The 20,691-nt window shown below is 37.4% G+C and overlaps 2 protein-coding genes across 7 annotated transcripts in view; one reads left to right on the top strand and one right to left on the bottom strand.

The window, feature by feature from the left end:
* setdb2 (SET domain bifurcated histone lysine methyltransferase 2) overlaps nt 1–8,021 on the bottom strand; it is a 13,847-nt gene extending 5,826 nt beyond the window's left edge. Inside the window, exons 1-11 of one of the 4 annotated variants that reach the window (XM_051702048.1) lie at nt 7,952–8,021; nt 7,688–7,742; nt 7,499–7,612; nt 7,302–7,388; nt 7,135–7,228; nt 4,615–5,394; nt 3,516–3,685; nt 2,896–3,131; nt 1,437–1,482; nt 1,167–1,342; nt 486–574 (exon numbers count right to left, since the gene is read on the bottom strand). In XM_051702048.1, the coding sequence (XP_051558008.1) occupies nt 486–574; nt 1,167–1,342; nt 1,437–1,482; nt 2,896–3,131; nt 3,516–3,685; nt 4,615–5,394; nt 7,135–7,228; nt 7,302–7,388; nt 7,499–7,612; nt 7,688–7,706 (1,811 nt within the window). In that variant the 5' untranslated portion in view covers nt 7,707–7,742; nt 7,952–8,021. Of the gene's footprint in view, nt 1–485; nt 575–1,166; nt 1,343–1,436; nt 1,483–2,895; nt 3,132–3,515; nt 3,686–4,614; nt 5,395–5,512; nt 5,607–7,134; nt 7,229–7,301; nt 7,389–7,498; nt 7,613–7,687 lie in introns of those variants that run through there. The other 3 variants (XM_051702047.1, XM_051702046.1, XM_051702049.1) reach the window with 3 other exon arrangements.
* A 531-nt stretch (nt 8,022–8,552) lies between these two features.
* Nucleotides 8,553–19,488, top strand: LOC127443453 (uncharacterized). Of its 3 annotated transcripts, none has more exons than XM_051702083.1 (9): nt 8,553–8,788; nt 10,224–10,401; nt 10,524–10,643; nt 10,767–10,999; nt 12,796–12,933; nt 14,066–14,259; nt 15,279–15,358; nt 15,461–15,544; nt 17,596–19,488. In XM_051702083.1, exons 1-9 carry the CDS (start codon nt 8,705–8,707, stop codon nt 17,739–17,741), a joined length of 1,257 nt encoding a protein of 418 aa, XP_051558043.1. In that variant the 5' UTR covers nt 8,553–8,704; the 3' UTR covers nt 17,742–19,488. The 3 variants fall into 3 exon arrangements, with proteins under 3 accessions (XP_051558043.1, XP_051558045.1, XP_051558044.1); XM_051702085.1 differs by having other exon boundaries at nt 8,651–8,788; nt 10,211–10,401; nt 17,596–19,487; XM_051702084.1 differs by having other exon boundaries at nt 8,661–8,788; nt 10,205–10,401; nt 17,596–19,487.
* Nucleotides 19,489–20,691: the final 1,203 nt, after the last annotated feature.

Here is a 20,691-nt window from a genome sequence, read left to right as displayed (position 1 = left end):
TGTGTATATATATTAGTATATATACTGTGTGTGTGTGTGTGTGTGTATATTAGTATATATACTGTGTGTGTGTATATTAGTATATATACTGTGTTTGTGTGTGTATATATATATATATATATAACACACACAGTATATATACTATATATATATATATATATATATAGTACATATAATGTGTGTGTGTGTGTGTGTGTGTAATATATGTATATAATATATACTGTGTGTGTGTGTGTGTGTGTAATATATATATATTATACACACACACACACACACACACATATATACAAATATACTTAAAATATTATGTCAATCTCATGAAAAGTTCCAGGACATTTCACACACCATACTGTATATGTATTTCAGATTTTTTTTATGGGGGTAAAATGACCAGGATGTTTTCATGATATTCAGTCTTATTAACATACACATAAATATAGAGCTGTTAGTGAGCGATGACATCACAATCCTGAAATCATTCTCACCTGTTTGTGAAGAAGGCAGCGATGGGGAATTTCTTATTGTGTGTGTCAATAAAGACATTCTGGATGAACAGGTTTGGATCACAGCTGTGCTGCAGTGATAAACATATTTATATCAGCATCAGGACATCTGCTCCTACTGTATGTTTGTTTATTAGTGATTTAACACTGCCAGCTTCCATGGCAAAAGCCAAGTTAAAATATAATAAAAGATTTAGTGATAAAAACCTTTATAAGGTCTATGTTTGATAAAGACTCTTTCTGCTCATTCAGTATTGGTGCACTGCTAATATTTCTGCTCCTGTATGATAAATTGTGTTTTTATTATTCCTAAAAATAAGTTGCTGTAAAGGATATCTCACACATTCACAATTAACTTCAGTAAATATCTCTGCAATTTATTCCATTTTCATCTTTGTTTCTGGAAACTGAATTTCCAAGTGATATTTGAAAAGAACACAGAAAGCAGGCGGTGCAAAAGAACTGCTAATCTGAACTCTATGAATCTCTCAAATAATAAAGACTTGATTAAATCACTTGACTTCTTACATTGGAATGGGGAAGAATAGTAAAGTGATGAGTAAATGATTTGGATGGATAAATCTGTGACATCATACTAATACAACAAATCTTCCATTACTGTATGCATGTGTAAATGTACATAGTGCTGTTACTGACACTTACGTTAATAAATCTAGCCACGTTTCCTTCTTTAGAAGCGTCGAGGTAATAAACATCATCGCCAGAGATCTGACTGAGTTTATTTAGCGTGTCTGTTGTTTTCTCAGTGCCGTCATCGAGTCCGTTTGATTCAGTTAATCTGGGCTTCTTACTCAAAACCTCTTCACACTGCTCAAACTCTACAAACACACCACAAATATCTCATGAACTCATGTAAAATCAGTGCTGTTCATTATATAACATGACATTAGTAACTGTTTACTCTGTTTTTACCTGTCTCACTGCAGTCTGGTAATGTAACGGTTAACAGTTGCTGGTCCTAAAACAGGAAGTAACATCAGTTCAACACATGAACACACAACTGTCACTGCATTAGTGGACTTACAGTCAATGACGCATGTGCAAGTGATCCACACGCACTGTTTGAGCTGCTTGAGGCTAACTGAATTAGACGTGCACTCAGTGATGAGTTTGTCAGATCATAGTTTGGATGTGCTCTGTTTGACTGAAACCTGGCTTAAACCGGATGAATATATTAGTTTAAATGAATCTACTCCCCCAGGTTATTGTTATAAACATGAGCCTCATCTGAAGGGTCGAGGAGGAGGTGTTGCTACAATTTACAGTGAAGTTTTTGGTGTTACTCAGAGGACAGGATATAAGTTTAAGTCTTTAGAACTAATAATCCTTAATGTGACACCTTCAGATATAAATAAAATATCTGTCATCTTTTGCCCCTGCTACTGTATATAGATCACCTGGGCCTTATTCTGATTTCTTTGGTGAATTTGCTAATTTTCTATCAGATCTTGCAGTTACTGTAGATAGAGCTTTAATTGTTGGTGAATTCAACATTCACATACATAATGAAAATGACACATTGGGATTAGCATTTATCGATATTCTCAACTCTCTTGGAGTCAGACAAAATGTGACAGGACCAACTCATCACCATAATTATACGCTTGATTTAATTCTGTCATATGGAGTCGATGGTGATACTATAGAAATTCTGCCGCAGAGCGATGACATCACAGATCATTACCTCGTCTCTTGTTTGCTACGATCAGCTAATGTTACTCAATCTACATCACGCTATCGTTCAGGTAGAACTATTCTAATGAATATATTTTATTCTATATTATTCTATTTGTTTCCCTGTCTCAACCTCGTGATTCATATCCCAAAGTTACCAGAACCGGCCAGATCCAGCTCCGTTCCTGCTTGGTGTCGGACTCCACTGCTACGTGTCACTGAGTGATGACAACAAACTACAACTGGTGCTAGCCAAACATCACTTCAGTCTTCAGAGGATGAACTGATGCCAACTCCACCATAAGACATGGGATACTTCATATGCCACTGCCTGAACCTTGACCTTAGGATGGACCTCACTGAACCTCACCGAAATGACCTGCTGGTTGAACTGTGATGCACCTCAGTGATCTCTGACTGCATCACCTTTGTCTATTGATGGACTACACTCTTATAATGGAATACAAAGACTATCAATTAACTGTGCAAACTATTCCTTTAAATGGAATTGTGTAATCGTCAATTTTCACAATTAGTTAACTGCAGCAGCCGTAATCGCAATCTTTCACAATAAACAACACAAACACTACTGAGTGCACCTTTAAAACATGACCAGGTAATGAGTGTCTGTGTTATAGTGTGCACTAGTAGTGTGCACTAGTAGTGTGCACTAGTGTAATCACTCTGTGCTGAAGACCTTGTGTTGAGCGTGCAGTCCGTCTGTTTCCAGACTCTGTCCGGGCTGATCGGCCGGTCTCTGAATCACAGGAACATACAGCGGCGGCGAGCGGTCCAGAGTCTCTGTGACGGTCTCTTTCACACCTGAGGGAAGCGTCCACTCCTCCACCACCTCCACTTCATCATCCGACACCAGCTCTCGGCTCTTGGGAGCAGCCGGCTCCTCCATATTCTGCTCCAGTCTGAGCACCACACCTGCAGACAGACAGATTCTGAGATCAGCAGGTACTCGTCTGGACACACTTCAGAGTATTCATAGGGATGATTTAAAACATACTGCATAGCACTCAAAAACTAGATGCAGCGCAACGCCTATAACAGAATGGAGAGGTTCTGAGACACACTTTTAAAAGTTGACGTTCTTTTTACTGTCTAAAAACGCAGTGCAAAATGCTGAAAAAACAGCTGGTCGAACACATCCGTCTAGTGCAATTTTACATATAAAAACAAAGAGAGAAAGAGCACAGATGTACACAATAGCAGTTGAATGAATAAATGTCAGTAAATGAATGTCCATCAGTAAAATGAGCTATAAACTTCACTGTACTCAATGTAGGAAATACACATCATTCAGCCTACCTGCATAAATACAAACAAAGGTTCCCTTGTCCAGGTCATCACGGCAACGCACGGCCCAGCCACGGTCAACAGTACGAAATACCTGCAGCCTCACGCGCAGTCCTCTCTGAACCACACGGTTCTGACAGCGACTCTTTTCACAGCCGCACCACGGGCCGCACTCAAACAACCTGACACATCACACCAGTGTGAAAAACAAAAATCGGTTTAGAGGCGGAGCAAGTTGATATATTTTGATGAAAGTTTATGTAAACAAACTTTCTTTTCTTTAAAATAAAATGCACTGATTAATTATTCACAAAAAGACCAGGAACATGTATTAAGAAAAACTAAAAAGTCTGTTTTGATTTCATGTTTACTTTAAAAACAACAAAAAATAAACATGCTGAATGACTGAATGAATCCACCTGCAAGAAAACAGAAAGCACATGTCTCATATAACATCATGTGATGATTCTTTATCAGTTTCATCACAAAACACGTCTCCTCACAGATTAAGTTTATATTAAAAAATGAAAATTCTGTCATTATTTACTCACTTTCGAACATAAAAGGAGAATTTTTGAAGCAGTTCTTTTCCATTCAATGAATGTCAAGCTACACAAATGCCAAAAAAAAAACATTAAAGCTTAATTATACCTTAGAGGACAGGCTGGGAACTATTTTTCCTAAATAGTTTTGCATTCTCTCGCAATACGTTTTGCGTGTCCTCGCAGCAAGTTTTTGCGTTCCCTCGCAGTAAGTTTTGCGTGTCCTCGCAGTAAGTTTTGCGTGTCCTCGCAGTAAGTTTTGCGTGTCCTCGCAGTAAGTTTTGCGTGTTTAATTACAGCATGCACAACAATCAAGTGTTTGCTGTCAGTGCTGTCAAACCTGCCCATTGCACCAGTTTTGAATGCGAGCGTGAATATAAATGAGATTTTGAGAGCTACGGCAGATTATCAGTGAAAAAGAACTACAATTTGGGTGTGAAAAAGTCATACAGGTTTGAAACAACATGAGGGTGAGTAAATGATGACAGAATTTATTAGGTGATCTATCCCGGTTTGTTTTAGTGTATATCTCAACACAACTAATCGGAGTCAACTAGTATCCAACTCACCCTGTGCTGACAGGCTCATTCAGCCGCAGGTGTTTGTATGAATGTTTGTGTGCATCTGCTTCTACTTCGAGAGTGAGCTGAAGACAAGCGCAGGTCTGCATGTCTGCGCAGCCATCTGTGCAGTCGCAGCACGCTGAGAAAAATGGAGCTGCGCTGAGGAAGCAGCCGTGTGGCCAGCGCTCTTTACGGTAGCGAAACTCTTTTGGCCTAAGCCCGTCTACCTCATTAAACAGCGCAATGGGAACCGGTTCGATGCCGCGGCTGAGGTCTCTCTCCATCAGAACCGCTGGAGCAACTCCAGTGAGTGCACGTGACTGCGCCTGATGATCCAGGACGATCTGCGGGTTGAATGTGAAATTGTCCAGCTGCAGAACGCCGAGACTGTTTGACTGCAACAGGAAATGCAGCACGTCCTCAATCGAGCGCAGACTGCGCCCACACGGCGCTTTATAAAGTACGTCTCCGTCCTGACAGTCCAGTGGTTGGTCGTTCATCTCTGCAGACGGACGGATCCGGGCGCAGTGGCGCTGAAACTGGCACAGCATGGGCACTCGTAACGGGTTGTGACCCAGGAAGCGGTCAGCGTGAGCGGGCAGCTGGGGGACACAGGCTGGGCTGCAGTCGTGCGGTTGGTACAAGAGCGTGGCGGGTGATCTGGGCTCTTCAGAACAGAAGCTGAGAGGAGACAACAGCGCAGACGGGTCGTATGAACACACGGCTTCAGTTCGACCGGCTGATGACATCTGGCTGTAGTCTGAACTCCACTCATCCTTTGAGTTCCTGCATCAAACACATGTCATATGAGAACAGTAGAGAGATATGAGTATAGAACCAGCAACACTTGTTGATTGGACAACTTTAAGGGATAATTCACAGAAAAAATGTTGTCATGATTTACTGTCAAAGAAGATGTTCCACTGAAGATCGAACTTGGGATTTTAGGAATCCATCTTGAATCGTTCAAATGAAGATCTTGATTTGTGTATTTGTAACTAGATTAGAATATTAAAAACATATTAAAGGGGTCATGACATCTTTTGACAAATAAGAGGTCATTATTTAAACATATTAAGTTTCAGAACTCAAAACTTCCTTCTCACTGCAAAAAGAACATTTGTTGAAACTAAGCCAAAATGACGTAAATGTTAGTAAGGGTGTTGATGTGTAAAGTCTTATAACTGATGCTGGAGTTGAGCTGGTGTTTCTCTTTCCCTCATTAGGGCTGTTCAGAATGTCGATGTTGTCAAGATGTTTCACATGATGGTTGAACTTCTTGTGAAACATCGTTTCACAAGAGCGTTTTAAGGAGCACCCGACTGATGCGCTCACACTGATCCCGCCACCGGTCTGGAGCTCGCGTTTTAAGGAGAGCCCGGTTGATGCGCTCGCACTGATCCCGCCACCGGTCTGGAGCTCGCGTTTTAAGGAGCGCCCGGTTGATGCGCTCGCACTGATCCCGCCACCGGTCTGGAGCTCGCGTTTTAAGGAGCGCCCGATTGATGCGCTTGCACTGATCCCGCCACCGGTCTGGAGCTCGCGTTTTAAGGAGCGCCCGGTTGATGCGCTCGCACTGATCCCGCCACCGGTCTGGAGCTCGCGTTTTAAGGAGCGCCCGTTTGATGCGCTCGCACTGATCCCGCCACCGGTCTGGAGCTCGCGTTTTAAGGAGAGCCCGGTTGATGCGCTCGCACTGATCCCGCCACCGGTCTGGAGCTCGCGTTTTAAGGAGCGCCCGGTTGATGCGCTCGCACTGATCCCGCCACCAGTCTGGAGCTCGCGTTTCACGGGAAGCCCGGTTGACGCGTGCGTGCACACGCACGGATAGCAGAGCGCAATTTGGCTTCACAGACCCCGCGCACATCCATGTCCCACATGAAAAGCATATTTAGCACTCCTAAAGTGAAATGAATGTAATAAGGTTGCTTCATCGCCTGATGGAAATGTGTACGGACGTGGCAGACATGAGAGTATTCAAATAAAGGTGCATCTTAAAAATAAAATCTGTATTGATATTTTTGCATTGTATCGATAACACTGGATCATTGGTTATTGGATAGATGGATCGTTACACCCCTAATCAACACCTACTTTACCTTTAAGCACTTCTGTAGCCCCGCCCAGTAGCGGTGAGCAGTGAGATGTCAAATAGAGTCAATCAAGAGCAGAGAGCCAATCACAAAAGTGGGCGTGTACTGTCAAGTCTTAAAGGAGAAGCAGCACCAAAACAGAGTGTTTCTGACAAAGGGTTTAAAATGTTATACAAATATGACTTTTTTGAGCAAAAAACTTTACTAATATTTTAAGTGAACCTTAAGGAACATATTAAAAGAAAAGGCATGTCATGACCCCTTTAAAAACATCAGATGCTATGAAATAAATAACTCATTACCATAGTTTGAATTGAATTAGCATTTTGTCATTTTGGGTGGCATTTTGCTGCTTCAAAGCAGCTTGTTTGTGTTTTGCATGAGAAAAAAGTACTTTGTGCAGTGTCTAAAATCATGTCTGATGATGCCAAACCTTGAGCTGTCCTTCTGGAGCACTTCCTCTGTCACGACACCGTTCCTCAATCTGTCAGGACTCTGAGACTCTGATACAGTCACTGTCAGTATATCTGAAACACAACAGTCACACACTGTACAATATGATGATAAAGCAGCTGTGTTGTAGATCAGATGAGCACAAACCTTCATCGATCAGCACTTCTTCAATGGTGTCAGTCCTTTCCACAGTCAGTTCAGCGTCTAGAATGATCTTCATCGCCTGAACATACTCTATAACATCACATGAGTGCAGGTTATAGTGAATAACATCTAGAAATAAATATAAATGAGAGGTAGGTGTGTGTGTGTGTGTGTGTGTGTGTGTGTGTGTGTGTGTATGCCTTTGTCTGTGGCAGTGTTTGTTCTTATAGCTTCTCTCAAGTGATGCAGTAATTCCAGCAGTTCATCAAACACTGAATCAACATCCACATCCTCCCAGAAGACCTGTGCTCTCTCTGAAACACATCATCAGATTCTGATCAATAATCAATCAACACATCACATATATCGATCAGTGATGATCATCTTACCTGACTCCATCTGGATCATCTCTCTGTATGATCGATTATAAGCTGCAGTAAATGACTGATCAAACACCACATTAAAGATTCATTTACATCACTGGAAGAATATTCTCACGATTAAAGACCTAAACAACAATACCACGAATGACAATCTGTGTTAAACTCACAAATGCGTTACTTAGCAACAAAACGATGCAAGCGATAGATTAAACACATCATCAAAATGAAGAAAAGCAGATGCAAACTGTATAAAAATATCAAATGTATTACTTATAAGACTTCATTAAAGTGAACGAATCCACACGACATCAGTGGAGCATCACCCACAATTCACTTCTCTCGTGTTGTTTGATTTGCGAATCGAACCGGTTCTTTTGAATGATTCATTCGAGTCGATTCACACAAGCGTTTAAAGATCGATTCTCCACTCCAAACCCAGTTTTTAAACTGTAATTGAAGCACCGTGATATACTTCAGTATTTAACTCAAACGTACTTTATAGCGACGGAAAATGCTTCTGAAAACACTCAAACGATTTGGTGAACCGTTTATCATGGCAACGAACCGACTCGCCAAAATGAATTGAACGGTCCTCCGATGTTGTGGTTCAAATAGAAGTCCAAAACAATCGATGCTCGCTATCTTATAACTGGTGATTTTCACACTGACTCATTAAGCGCATTCATGATTAAAGTGATAATAATTACTATAGAGTTTAATCCGATATTGGACAGTGTTACTATTTTGGTGTGATCTGTTTATAAAATATAAGTGTTTATGAGCTCACGATCCATCAGTGATTCAGTACTCGTTTATGGATGTCTGTCTGTGTAATATCGAAATCAGCTGTTTGTTTATTTTACTACAGTGATAACACAGTAAACAGATGTTTTTTTGTAGGCTAACACATTTGTTTTTTGTCATGCATTACAGAGCAGTTCTATGACACTGTGTTACATATGTTATGTATGTTACATAGGTTATGTATGATGTAATGCAACTCCTGTAAGGTTTCATAACACAATGATTGTGCAGTTATGCAATTATTACACAGCTGATAGAAACATACTGAGTGTGTGTTTGTGTTCACTGGACAGAGGATTTACAGTAAGATATTCATACATTCAAATATATATGACTGATTCACTCATATGTATAATGTATAGTTTGTGTAGGTGTAAATGTGCTGCTCCATTCAAATGACTTTGTGTGTAATAGTAGTGTAATTTTTAGGCAACCAACGTGGGTTTCTCAATAGCAGAGAGAAGTGTGCATGATATAATGCCATTATACAGAATATGATAGATTATAATACAATTAAATGGGGGCAAAGGAGGTATACACAAAATTGTAGATATTAATTATTATTATTTGTTAATTTTTTTTGCACAATATTTAACTCAAGAAAATATACTCTGAAATATTTGAAAACAGACAATGTGCATAATCTACTGGTTTTGGAACTGGAACACTGATACTGTATATCAGTTTATTAATTATCTGGTGAGTAACCTTTATTTAAACAAGTTAAAAGTAATTATCAAGTCAAGTCATTTTTATTTGTATAGCGCTTTTCACTACACACATCGTTTCGAACCAGCTTTACAGGAAATCATGCATTAACAGAAAATGAAACTGTAATATATATAAAATCTTAGAGTCATCATTGTGTAGCTTCATTAAATATGATTGTAAATTGTGTATAAAATAAATAATTAAATAATAATTGTATTTATAACCCCAGTGAGTAAGCTGAAGGGGACTGTGGTAAGGAACACAAAACTCCATAAGATGTTGATTAATGGAGAAAAATAATCTTGAGAAAAACCAGACTCACTGTGGGGGCCAGTTCCCCTCTGACTAAACATCATGAATATAATGACAATATTAGTTATTTATGTGCAGTGAAGTCATGGTTTAAAAACATAATAACTGTACATAAGAACTAATTACACATATCTCTGGGTGTAAATAAGGTGGCTCTGAAAAACTGCTTTTGTTTTGTTCCCAATCATGTCAACTGTATCTGAGATAAATTTAGTGCTGATACGTCAAAGCAATCAAAAGTTATAGCATTACAAAAATAATTTATCATAGTGTCCAAAAGTCTCTCCAAACAAATAAAACATAATAATTGTACATAAGAACTAATTACACATGCAAACACAACAATGACTAAAGGTTTGCATAGCATGCAGACATGATTTTAGTAATGAGATTTCACAGAATGAGTTTCATTCTGTGTCATTTGAGTCATCATTGAGTCTGTGTCATGTATTTGGCGCCATCTCCTGGTGGCCATATGTAACGTTGTGCTTCATGTGGATTATCTAATGATCTATACATCTGATTATCTTGTGTGTGGACTCGTTTGAAAGATAATCACCTCCTCTAAGTAATGATATGTGTCAGAATGAACCAAAATAATTTTTGTTTTGTTTTTAGTCCCTGATCAAAATTATTGCATATTACATAATAAATGTTTGTAAGGGGATGTGATGTATTTTCTGTATTCACGTGTTGAGTGAGGATGCAGTCTCAGGTGCGCAGGTCAGTCGCTGATGCGCTGTGGGGCATGTGTGCGGCGGATGCCATGTCGATGCCTGTTCACTGGTACTACAACACCCACGACATCAGATCCGACTTCGGTGGCTGGATCAGTGGATTCAATGCCCCGCGAGACCGACACCCGTCCAGCATACTTACCCTGTCCAACGCAGGTTACACAGCTTATAAGAGCATGAACATTCAATTATTAATGCATTCTGTCCTCGTTAAAACAACTGCTGAATGTTAAGATGTACAGGATTAGTATTTAATGATGATGAATGGTGGTTGACAGCTGGCAGCGGGCGCACGGGCTGGTCGTCTGGTGCCAGGGCTCCTGTGGTGGGTAATGTGATTCTACATGATAAACTGAAGTTCTGGACAGCTCAGAGAGGATCAGTACATTACCATCAAGGTAAAACACTTAAAGATTGTATCAGGTGAACAACGTCTATCGTGTAAAACAGTATATTACTGCATGTACTAGAGATCTCATTACTAGCATTTACTTAAGTACGATCTCTTATGTGCTGTGTAGGTCTGAAAGCGGGCGAGAACACCCTGAACACTCTATGTGCTCTGCGGGTGGCGCGGGTTCTGAGCGCCAGTCAGTTTGTCAGTGTAACGGATCCTGAAGCGCGAGCTGCTGTTCTGTCAGATTATGTTCAGTTCATGACGCATCCCGGAACACACAACGACACGTATGCAGAATCCTTTCACAGATCGTTCTTCTCTGATTGGCAGGAACTCAAACCCACCACACCGAGAGAGGTGAAACTCAATCACAGTCACACTAATGTTGTCTTTAACCCTTTAAGCTCTGTAGGTGTTTTTAAAGATGTCCTGTTTCAGTGGCATACCCAAAATGACTAAAGGTTTGCATAGCATGCAGACATGATTTTAGTAATGAGATTTCACAGAAGGAGTTTCATTCTGTGTCATTTGAGTCATCATTGAGTCTGTGTCATGTATTTGGCGCCATCTCCTGGTGGCCATATGTAACATTGTGCTTCATGTGGATTATCTAATGATCTCTGCATCTGATTATCTTGTGTGTGGACTCATTTGAAAGATAATCACCTCATCTAAGTAATTGTATCTGATATTTTATGTTCCGTTTATTTTTGTGAAGTTATAAGTGAAAACTCAACATATATAATACATATACTTAGCTATTACTCACTATATTTTTGTCAGTGAGTTAAACAAATAGGCTGGTTGTATTTTACTCTTTGAGAGCTTTCCAACAACATATGACACATGACTATATGATGAGTTTGATGTTTTTACCGATTACAATAATATGTACAGTGCAAAACTATTAATAAATTATCAAAACGGAACACTTCTGATTTGTCTGCAAATTTCAAAGCACTTGTTCAGTTTTTATCATAATGTCTACATGCATTGGAAAGTAGAGCTTCTAAACTTTCAAACGATACCGATTTTGTGCTGGTCAAGACTGTAGTTATTAGTATTTGGATAATTATTTATTTCTCGGCTTAGCTTAAAGTGTTAATGGGTGAATCTCACAAAGAACATGTGCTGCTCATATTTCACCCCAAAATCAAAAGACAAAAATAAGAAATTATATTTTGCTTAACGGAAATAAAGTCTATATTTAGAAATATGTATTTATATTTGTATATATTTATTTGTTTATTTTTATAATAATTAATTTGATATTTTATATTTAGGACTGTATTTTGGATTTTTTGCATTTTGATGTTATTTCCATTGCAATTAAATTCCAAAAGAAATATAAATAAAAATAAAATGTCAAGTATTTACATATTATAGTAGTATTTCTTGTACTACATTTAATTTGATGCTTATTTAAATAAAAAAATTGAATTTGAATAATTTTTGCTATAAAACAGATTGCTGATTATTTACTAATGAGAATCACATTTGAGAAGAATGGTAATTACAAAAAATGCAAAAGTAAAATGGTAAACAGAATGTGATTTGTTGCATAACAGTAATGAGAATTTGTCCTAAATAAATAGTGACACAATGCCAAAAATTGAAATGTTCCAGGGTAATTAAAGTTAAGATCAATCAACAATATTTGTAGCATAATGTTAATTACCACAACAAATATTTTAGAATCGTCACTATAATGTGGTTCTCGCTCTCAGTGGGGCGCGTGGTGAGTTGTGTTTGGATGCTGCAGAGAATAGCGTGAAGCCTCCACACGCGCTATGTCTCCGCGGTAACACGCACAACAAGTCATGTGATAAGATGCGCGGATTGACGGTCTCAGACGCGGAGGCAACTGAGATTCGTCCTCCGCCACCCGGATTGAGGCGAGTCACTACACCACCACGAGGATTTAGAGCGCATTGGGAATTGGGCATGGGAGAAAATAAATAAATACTCACTGTTTGAAAAGTATAGACATATGACGTAAACAATATATGTATGACTCTTGTTTTGATAGATTCTCCCTCATTTGTTTGATTTACCATGTTCATCTTCACTTGAGCTGAACTGTTCATGTGTTGTTGGTGTCGATTCACCTGCGTCAGACTCATGAACACTTCTGTGACTCGGTTCTTCATCAGATTCTGGAGTTTGCAGAGCGTCGCTCCAAACGCATGATGAACGTGTCTTTTCCTGACGGTCAACTGAATGCTATTGGCTGTCTGCCCATGACCATCCCATTTGTCCTGCTGTCTGCCTCAGCCAATCAGGACGAAGCAGTGAGTGCTCACAGACTTTACATGACATCATTATCTAACAGCCAATCACTATAAAGAGAGTCACATTTGAGTTATGATTAATGTAGCAGCAGAATCTACACAAACAACAACTTAAAATACAACAGAGCTTTTATTTGATTAGTCACTATATAATTCACATTTTCCATTCATGTGATTTGGTAGTTTTGGTGAATTTACAGTTAACCCAAAATGTGGGAAAATACTCATAATAAAAAATGAGTAGGTGTTTCCAGACTGCACAATTTAAAGTCGCAATTACAAGAAATAAAGTTGTAGTTGTGAGATAAGTCACAATTGCAAGATTTGAAGTCGCAATTATGAGAAAAAGTTGCAACTGTGAGATATAAAGTCACAATTGTAAGATTTAAAGTCGCAATTATGAGAAATAAAATCACAGTCACGATAAAAAAAATGCAACTGCGAGAAATAAAGTTGCAATTGCGAGATATAATGTCACAAGAAATAAAGTCCCAATCACGAGAAATTCAGATTTAAAGTCGCATGATATAAAATTGCAGTTTCAAGATATAAAGTCACAATTGTAAGATTTAAAGTCGTAATTATGAGAAATAAAGTTGTTTACAAAATAAATGTGCAACTGCGAGAAATAAAGTCATAATTGCGAGATATAATGTTGTAAAATAGAAAGTTGTAATTCCAAGATTTAAAGTCACAATTGCAAAAATTCTGATTTAAAATTGCAAGATATATAATGTTGCTGATGCGAGATATAAAATTGCAATGTCAAGATAAAAAGGCGCAATTATGAGAAATAAAGTTGTAATTGCGAGATATAAAGTCACAAGAAATAAAGTCTTAATCATGAGAAATTCAGATTTAAAGTCGCAAGATATAAAGTCACAATTGTAAGATTTATAGTCGCAATTACGAAAAAAGTTGCAACTGCGAGAAATAAGTCACAATTGCGAGGTATATTGTCGCAAGATATAAAGTTGCATTTGCGAGATATAAAATTGCAATCATGAAAAATTCTGATTTAAAGTCGCAATTATGAGAAATAAAGTCCGAATTTTTTTTTATTATTATTTCGTGGTAGGATCAAGGCACCATAATAAAGTGACTAATGTTTCATGTATTTAAATGTGTCGAGGTGTCTGCTGCAGTGAAGTTTGTGAAACTCACTCACCCTCATCCGAAGCTGGAGCAGTTTGTGTCACTGTATGTCAGAGTGCTCCACGGCACACTGAACGGAGCGTGTCTGAAGCAGCAGGCGGAGAACGCCCTGAAATCACCCGTGCTGGACGCCTGGGACACATGTCAACCCTTTATACAGCGTGCAGAGAGGTCAGTCACCGTATGAAGAGCGGATCAGGGTTACTGACTCAAAACTGTACCACAGTGTTCAGTACGGTGGAGATGTACCAGTTGAAACAACAAACCATTTGTCAGGCAATGTGAATTATCATTTGCATTTGTCCAAAACACACACATATCAACAATTCATTGTGAAGGAGGAAATGAGGACGAGTGTTTAGAAGAAAGTTCTGTGTTAGTTACTGCTTTCAAACTAGCGCTTCAATGAGTGAATAAATTAAATCAGGGGTTCACAAACCTTTTCTGACCTTTCAAAATCAAATTAATTTGACATCTTTGCTCTTGTTATATTTCATTCTACTTTTATAACATTTCATGTTCTTTATTATATATATTCATTGTAATAATTAAAGCCTACATTTTATTACATTTTTTTAACCATTAACATTTCTATCTCAATCTGACGTTGCACTACGAATAATCATTATCTGTCACTGATGTTCTGAGTGGTAACATTTCCGTCATGCTCTATTTTTATGTGTCATTTTTGTTTTCAATTCTCTGATAATGTGGGGAAATGACGTTATTATACTCATAATTTAGGAAATTATACATATACATTTAAGTTTCTGCCACATGCAAGGAAATTGTAGCCACCCACATGAATCAAAAATAAAAATGTATCAGTGGATATTTAAATATAACATATCTATTAATCCATTAAAATTAATATAACTGTAATATACAGTAAGATATGTTAATGGAAGCTGCATAAAATGTTCATGCTTTAAGTGCATACTTGAATAGTAAGTATGTCATAAAAGTTTTTATTATGTTATAGAAGCTGGACAAAGAAATGTGTGATGGAGACCCCAAATAAAAACATGTTTTGTGGTTAAATTTGACCTGAACATTTCATGACATGTTTCGTGACTGATTTAGTGAACTTATTTCACTAATATCCTACAGTGTTGTGCTGTGTATTTCAGCTGTTTTTAGTTCTGTGGTTGTTTTGGATCAGAATAATGAATAGTTTGTATGTGCTTCAGGTTTCCAGCATCATCAGAAGAAAGAATGAAGGTTCATCAGAGAGCCGTGGAGTCACTCGGTCTCGCCTGTTATACACAAGGTTACAAACTCAGCACAATCAAATACAAAACTACTAATGATTTAAAACATGTTTGATTGGTTGTCAGCTCTGTGTATGACTGTGTGTGTTTTATCACTTCAGGAGCTCTCAGCAGTCTGTTTTATTTGGCATACATCTTTCATAATGACGTGACGGGGGGGATCCTGACCAACACTAACTGTGGAGGTGTGTTTCGAGATGACTCTGTGTGTGTGTGTGTGTGTGTGTCAGTATCGGTGAAGCTCCTTTGAAACTGAAACTTTTTGCTATAAATGACTCATAACTTAAACTAGTAATCTACAGCCAAAAAACTCTGTACATTAAAAATGTGTTAGTTACAAAGCAAGATAATAACAAAAAAGTATTTCAACTACATTGAAGCAATTTAACCCTTTAAGCTCTGAAGGTGTTTTGAAAGATTTCCTGTTTCAGTGGCATACCCAAAATTAAAGGATTATAACTCAACAAAAAACACAAGGAGGGTCGTCAAGTGTTTGGCATCATTGTAAAGAAAACGTAAAAAAAAAAAAAAAAAAAAAATAATTAATGATATAGATTATGATACATTCTGAGACTCTCAGTCTAAGAAACTGATGAAAAATAAAAATAATTAAGCCAAAATTTTACATTATTTCTTATTTTTCTGATTTGACATTATATATCTCTGGGTGTAAATAAGGTGGCTCTGAAAAAACTGCTTTTGTTTTGTTCCCAATCATGTCAACTGTATCTGAGAAAAATTTAGTGCTGATACGACAAAGCAATCAAAAGTTATAACATTACAAAAATAATTTATCAGTGTCCAAAAGCCTCTCCAAACAAATAAAACACAATAATTGTACATAAGAACTAATTACACATGCAAACACAACAATGACTAAAGGTTTGCATAGCATGCAGACATGATTTTAGTAATGAGATTTCACAGAATGAGTTTCATTCTGTGCCATTTGAGTCATCATTGAGTCTGTGTCATGTATTTGGCGCCATCTCCTGGTGGTCATATGTAACATTGTGCTTCATGTGGATTATCTAATGATCTATACATCTGATTATCTTGTGTGTGGACTCGTTTGAAAGATAATCACCTCATCTAAGTAATGGTATCTGATATTTTTCCGTTTATTATTTGTGAAGTTATAAGCGAAAATGCAGCATATAAGCAACACTAACATAATTGTCAAAGACATATACTTAGCTATTACTGACTATAATTTTGTCTGTGAGTAAAACAAATAGGCTGGTTGTATTCTACTATATGAGAGATTTCCAACAACATATGACACATGACTATTTGATGAGTTTGATGTTTTTACCGATTACAATAATATGTGCAGTGCAAAACTATTAATATATGATCAAAACGGAACACTTCTGATCTGTCTGCAAATTTCAAAGCACTTGTTCAGTTTTGGTCATAATGTCTACATGCATTGGAAAGTAGAACTTCTAAACTTTCAAACGATACCGATTTTGTGCTGGTCAAGACTGTAGTTATTAATATATTGACAAGGGTCCATCTGAGCTTAAATGGTTAACTATAACATTTGTTTTTGCAATCAAATGAGTATTTATCTGACACAAAAAAATGAAGATCACCATTAGAGAACAGATACAATTTACACTAAATACAACTAATAAAACAAGAAAACACCACAATTTACAGTGTGTAACATTGTAATATAATGTTGAACAAATAATGATGAACTGCAGCATTTAATTAAATAATAAAAAAGACATTAACTGCAGCACAGGGAGTCAAATTGGTCAATTGTTTTTTTTGGAAAGCCTTCATTTACATCCCTGCAAACAAACTGATTCACTGAAATGAATCAGGACACAACAAAGTTTCTAATATGCCAAATTACCTAAAAGTTCAGTGATAAAACCTTTTTGATTGGTAGAAGTTTATATTTGAACTCACACAAAAGATAAAATATTCTGAAAACAGCCTTTTTTTATTTGAGTCATAATGTTAAATGTAGTCAACATTTTATAATGTCATAATTATTCATTTTAGATAGTTTTACTCTTATTAAAATGGCATGTAATTTAAGTGATGTTAATGTACAAAAACATGTATGAAACAGCAACAGACCAGACTTTAACCTTTAACCTTTTTGAGTTATTTGCATTATTTACTTCACATTGACTCCTATAGAGATGCGTGTGTTCATGTCATGTGTGTCACAGGCGGGTGATTATGTAAGTGTGTGTGTGTGTGTGTGTATCCACAGGTGAGAACTGTAATAGAGGTGCCGCATTAGGAGCTCTTCTGGGTGCCAGAGCGGCGTATATCAACTCGAGCATGCCGCAGGAGTGGAGAGACGCGCTGATAAATGCCCCGGAGCAAATCTCTCACATCCTGCAGGATCTGCCCTAAAAATGATTCTGTCTGTTTCACTCTCAAACTCCTTTCTTTTACTTTGTGCTCTTTACTCTTCATACACACACATGCACAGGAAGTGATGCCCACAGATGTGGTTTCCATCCTGCAATGTATGAGACTTCCCCTCTGAACTCGTAACAGCGCAACACATTAGAAAACAGGGTCTTATTCTCAAGACTAAGAGAACGATGAACTAAACAAATCATCATTAGAATGTGGTTGTGTTAGTTAATATTACTTTCTATTGGGGTGTGAATGTTTACAGTGTGAAACAACCGATTTCAAATATCTCAATCTACTTCACTTTATTTTCATATATTTCATATATAGTTGCTAAAAATGGAATTACTCCGCTTAAACGAAATTAGTTTGTTTAAACTTCTGTCATCATTAATATTTTTGCACTGTTATTGGAGTTTAATGCAGTTCTTTTGTAGGAAATTATGTTTGTAACATGCAAGCAGCTACTGCTATCAGGTGTCTTTTGCTCGTTATTCACATGATTTGCACATTTCATTAAGATTAATTTAGTGTTGTAGATGTGAGGTGATTTGAGAGTTTCATGCTGATGTATGCTTTTATTCATGGCTCTTGTAATCATGTTTATATTTTACATTTGTTAAAAACGAGACTGTATGTCAGTGAGATGAGATGAATTCTGTGCTGTTTGTTGGTGTTGATGAGTGTTTAATTTGATGTTTAAACCGCACGTCTCTCTGTGGTGTTGAAACGAGACACAAGTTCAAACGTTACAGTAGCATGTAAAGAGCTGCTCATCTCTCGCTAAGTTCTGAACTTCAAGATTTTAGACTAGATTTACATTTCCTGAAGGAAACAGCAGCACGTGCAATGTTAAATGTTTTAGGTAAAATTATAGAAAAGTTATAAATTCAAAGAGACGTTATAGAAATACGGATTCAACATGCAGTTGTTCGATAACTTCATCACTGTTGCTTACATTCTGAATAGTCTAATAAGATTTTTATGTTTAGACCTCATTTAGCTCTTAATGACAATTAAACCATTAATTTTAATATAAAATAATGAAATTATATTATTTATGTTTTCTTCACTTCAATAAAAACCTTCAGTTTAGTCAACTGAGTGTCTAAACTTCACAGCTTGTCATGCATTGGGGTCTCTGGTGACATCTGCTGGAATATTCTGCATTGTGGATGTTTTATAGTCTCACCCCTTCATTTATGTGTGTTTGTTTTCTGCATTGTGTCTGATTTATTGATTTCTATTTGACAAATTAAATAATTTCACATTCATTTCCTATGGCAGGTCAATTTTGACTCAAACCACAAGGTTTTTTTTTCTACGACCAATTAGACTCATCAAATCAAGTGCAGATTGTTTGTGTGGTCACCAAGTCTTGTACACTCAGATACGTGAAGGAACGAAATTTTATTAAAGAAACAAAATCAAAATGAACACCACAAGAGGGTTAAGCATCAGCTTCTAAGTAACAGTTGAACTTTGTTGTCTAGTTTGACCGTATGAAGATCTTGCCAATAAAAGAGACAACCTATATTATAAATCTGCCGTTTTTTAGACGGTGAGCCAGAAACGGCACCAACCTCCTTTTTGCACCCCCTTTTTCTCTTTAGTTTTTCTTTTGTATTATTTGTGAATGAATAATACATAAGAAGTTTTACACTGAGGAAAAAGACCTAAACAGATGTGTGTCACAAAAGATATTGTTGACGGTTTACAGACGGCCAAAAGTTTGGAATAATGTACAGATTTTGCTCTTATGGAAAGAAATTGGTACTTTTATTCACCAAAGTGTCATTCATCTGATCACAATGTATAGTCAGGACATTAATAATGTGATAAATTCCTATTACAATTTGAACTTAAACTACTTAAGAGAGTTCTCATCAAAAAATCCTCCACGTGCAGCAATGACAGCTTTGCAGATCCTTGTTATTCTAGCGGTCAGTTTGTCCAGATACTCAGGTGACATTTCACCCCACACTTCCTGTAGCACTTGCCATAGATGTGTCTGTCTTGTCGGGCACTTCTCACACACCTTACAGTCTAGCTGATCCCACAAAAGCTCAATGGGGTTAAGATCCATAACACTCTTTTCCAATTATCTGTTGTCCAATGTCTGTGTTTCTTTGCCCACTCGAACCTTTTCTTTTTGTTTTTCTGTTTCAAAAGTGTCTTTTTCTTTGCAATTCTTCCCGTAAGGCCTGCACCCCTGAGTCTTCTCTTTACTGTTGTACATGAAACTGGTGTTGAGCGGGTAGAATTCAATGAAGCTGTCAGCTGAGGACATGTGAGGTGTCTATTTCTCAAACTAGAGACTCTGATGTACTTATCCTCTTGTTTAGTTGTACATCTGGTCTTCCACATCTCTTTCTGTCCTTGTTAGAGCCAGTTGTCCTTTGTCTTTGAAGACTGTAGTGTACACCTTTGGATGAAATCTCAAGCACTGTATAGCCTTCATTCCTCAAAACAATGATTGACTGATGAGTTTCTACAGAAAGCTGTTTCTTTTTTGCCATTTTTGGCCTAATATTGACCTTAAGACATGCCAGTCTATTGCATACTGTGGCAACTCAAAAACAAACACAAAGACAATGTTAATCTTCATTTAATGAACCAAATATCTTTCAGCTGTGTTTGATATAATGGCAAGTGATTTTCTAGTATCAAATGATCAATTTATCATGATTACTCAAGGATAAGGTGTTGGAGTGATGGCTCAAATAGTGATGGTGCTGTTTTTTACATCAGTAATGTGCTGACTATACTTTGTGATCAGTTGAATGCCACTTTGGTGAATTAAAGTACCAATTTCCTTCCGAAACAGCAAAATCTGCATTATTCCAAACTTTTGGCCGCCAGTGTAGGTGTCATTTTAATTTGCTCATGTCTCTTCCAGCAAAATGGGCCAGTTTTTCTAACTTTCTAATGTTTTTTCCCCTCC

This window comes from Myxocyprinus asiaticus, chromosome 7, assembly GCF_019703515.2.
Source record: "Myxocyprinus asiaticus isolate MX2 ecotype Aquarium Trade chromosome 7, UBuf_Myxa_2, whole genome shotgun sequence".
Lineage (NCBI taxonomy): Eukaryota > Metazoa > Chordata > Actinopteri > Cypriniformes > Catostomidae > Myxocyprinus > Myxocyprinus asiaticus.
The sequence above is the reverse complement of the archived record's forward strand: the minus strand, read 5'-3'. Positions and strand labels throughout refer to the sequence as shown.

Coding starts and splice junctions, on each gene's coding strand:
- LOC127443453 (XM_051702083.1), top strand. CDS start 8,705: ATGATTGTGCAGTTATGCAATTATTACACAGCTGATAGAAACATACTG. Junction 10,402..10,523: donor ACTTACCCTGTCCAACGCAG/GTTACACAGCTT, acceptor GGTGGTTGACAG/CTGGCAGCGGGCGCACGGGC. Junction 12,934..14,065: donor CAGCCAATCAGGACGAAGCA/GTGAGTGCTCAC, acceptor AAATGTGTCGAG/GTGTCTGCTGCAGTGAAGTT.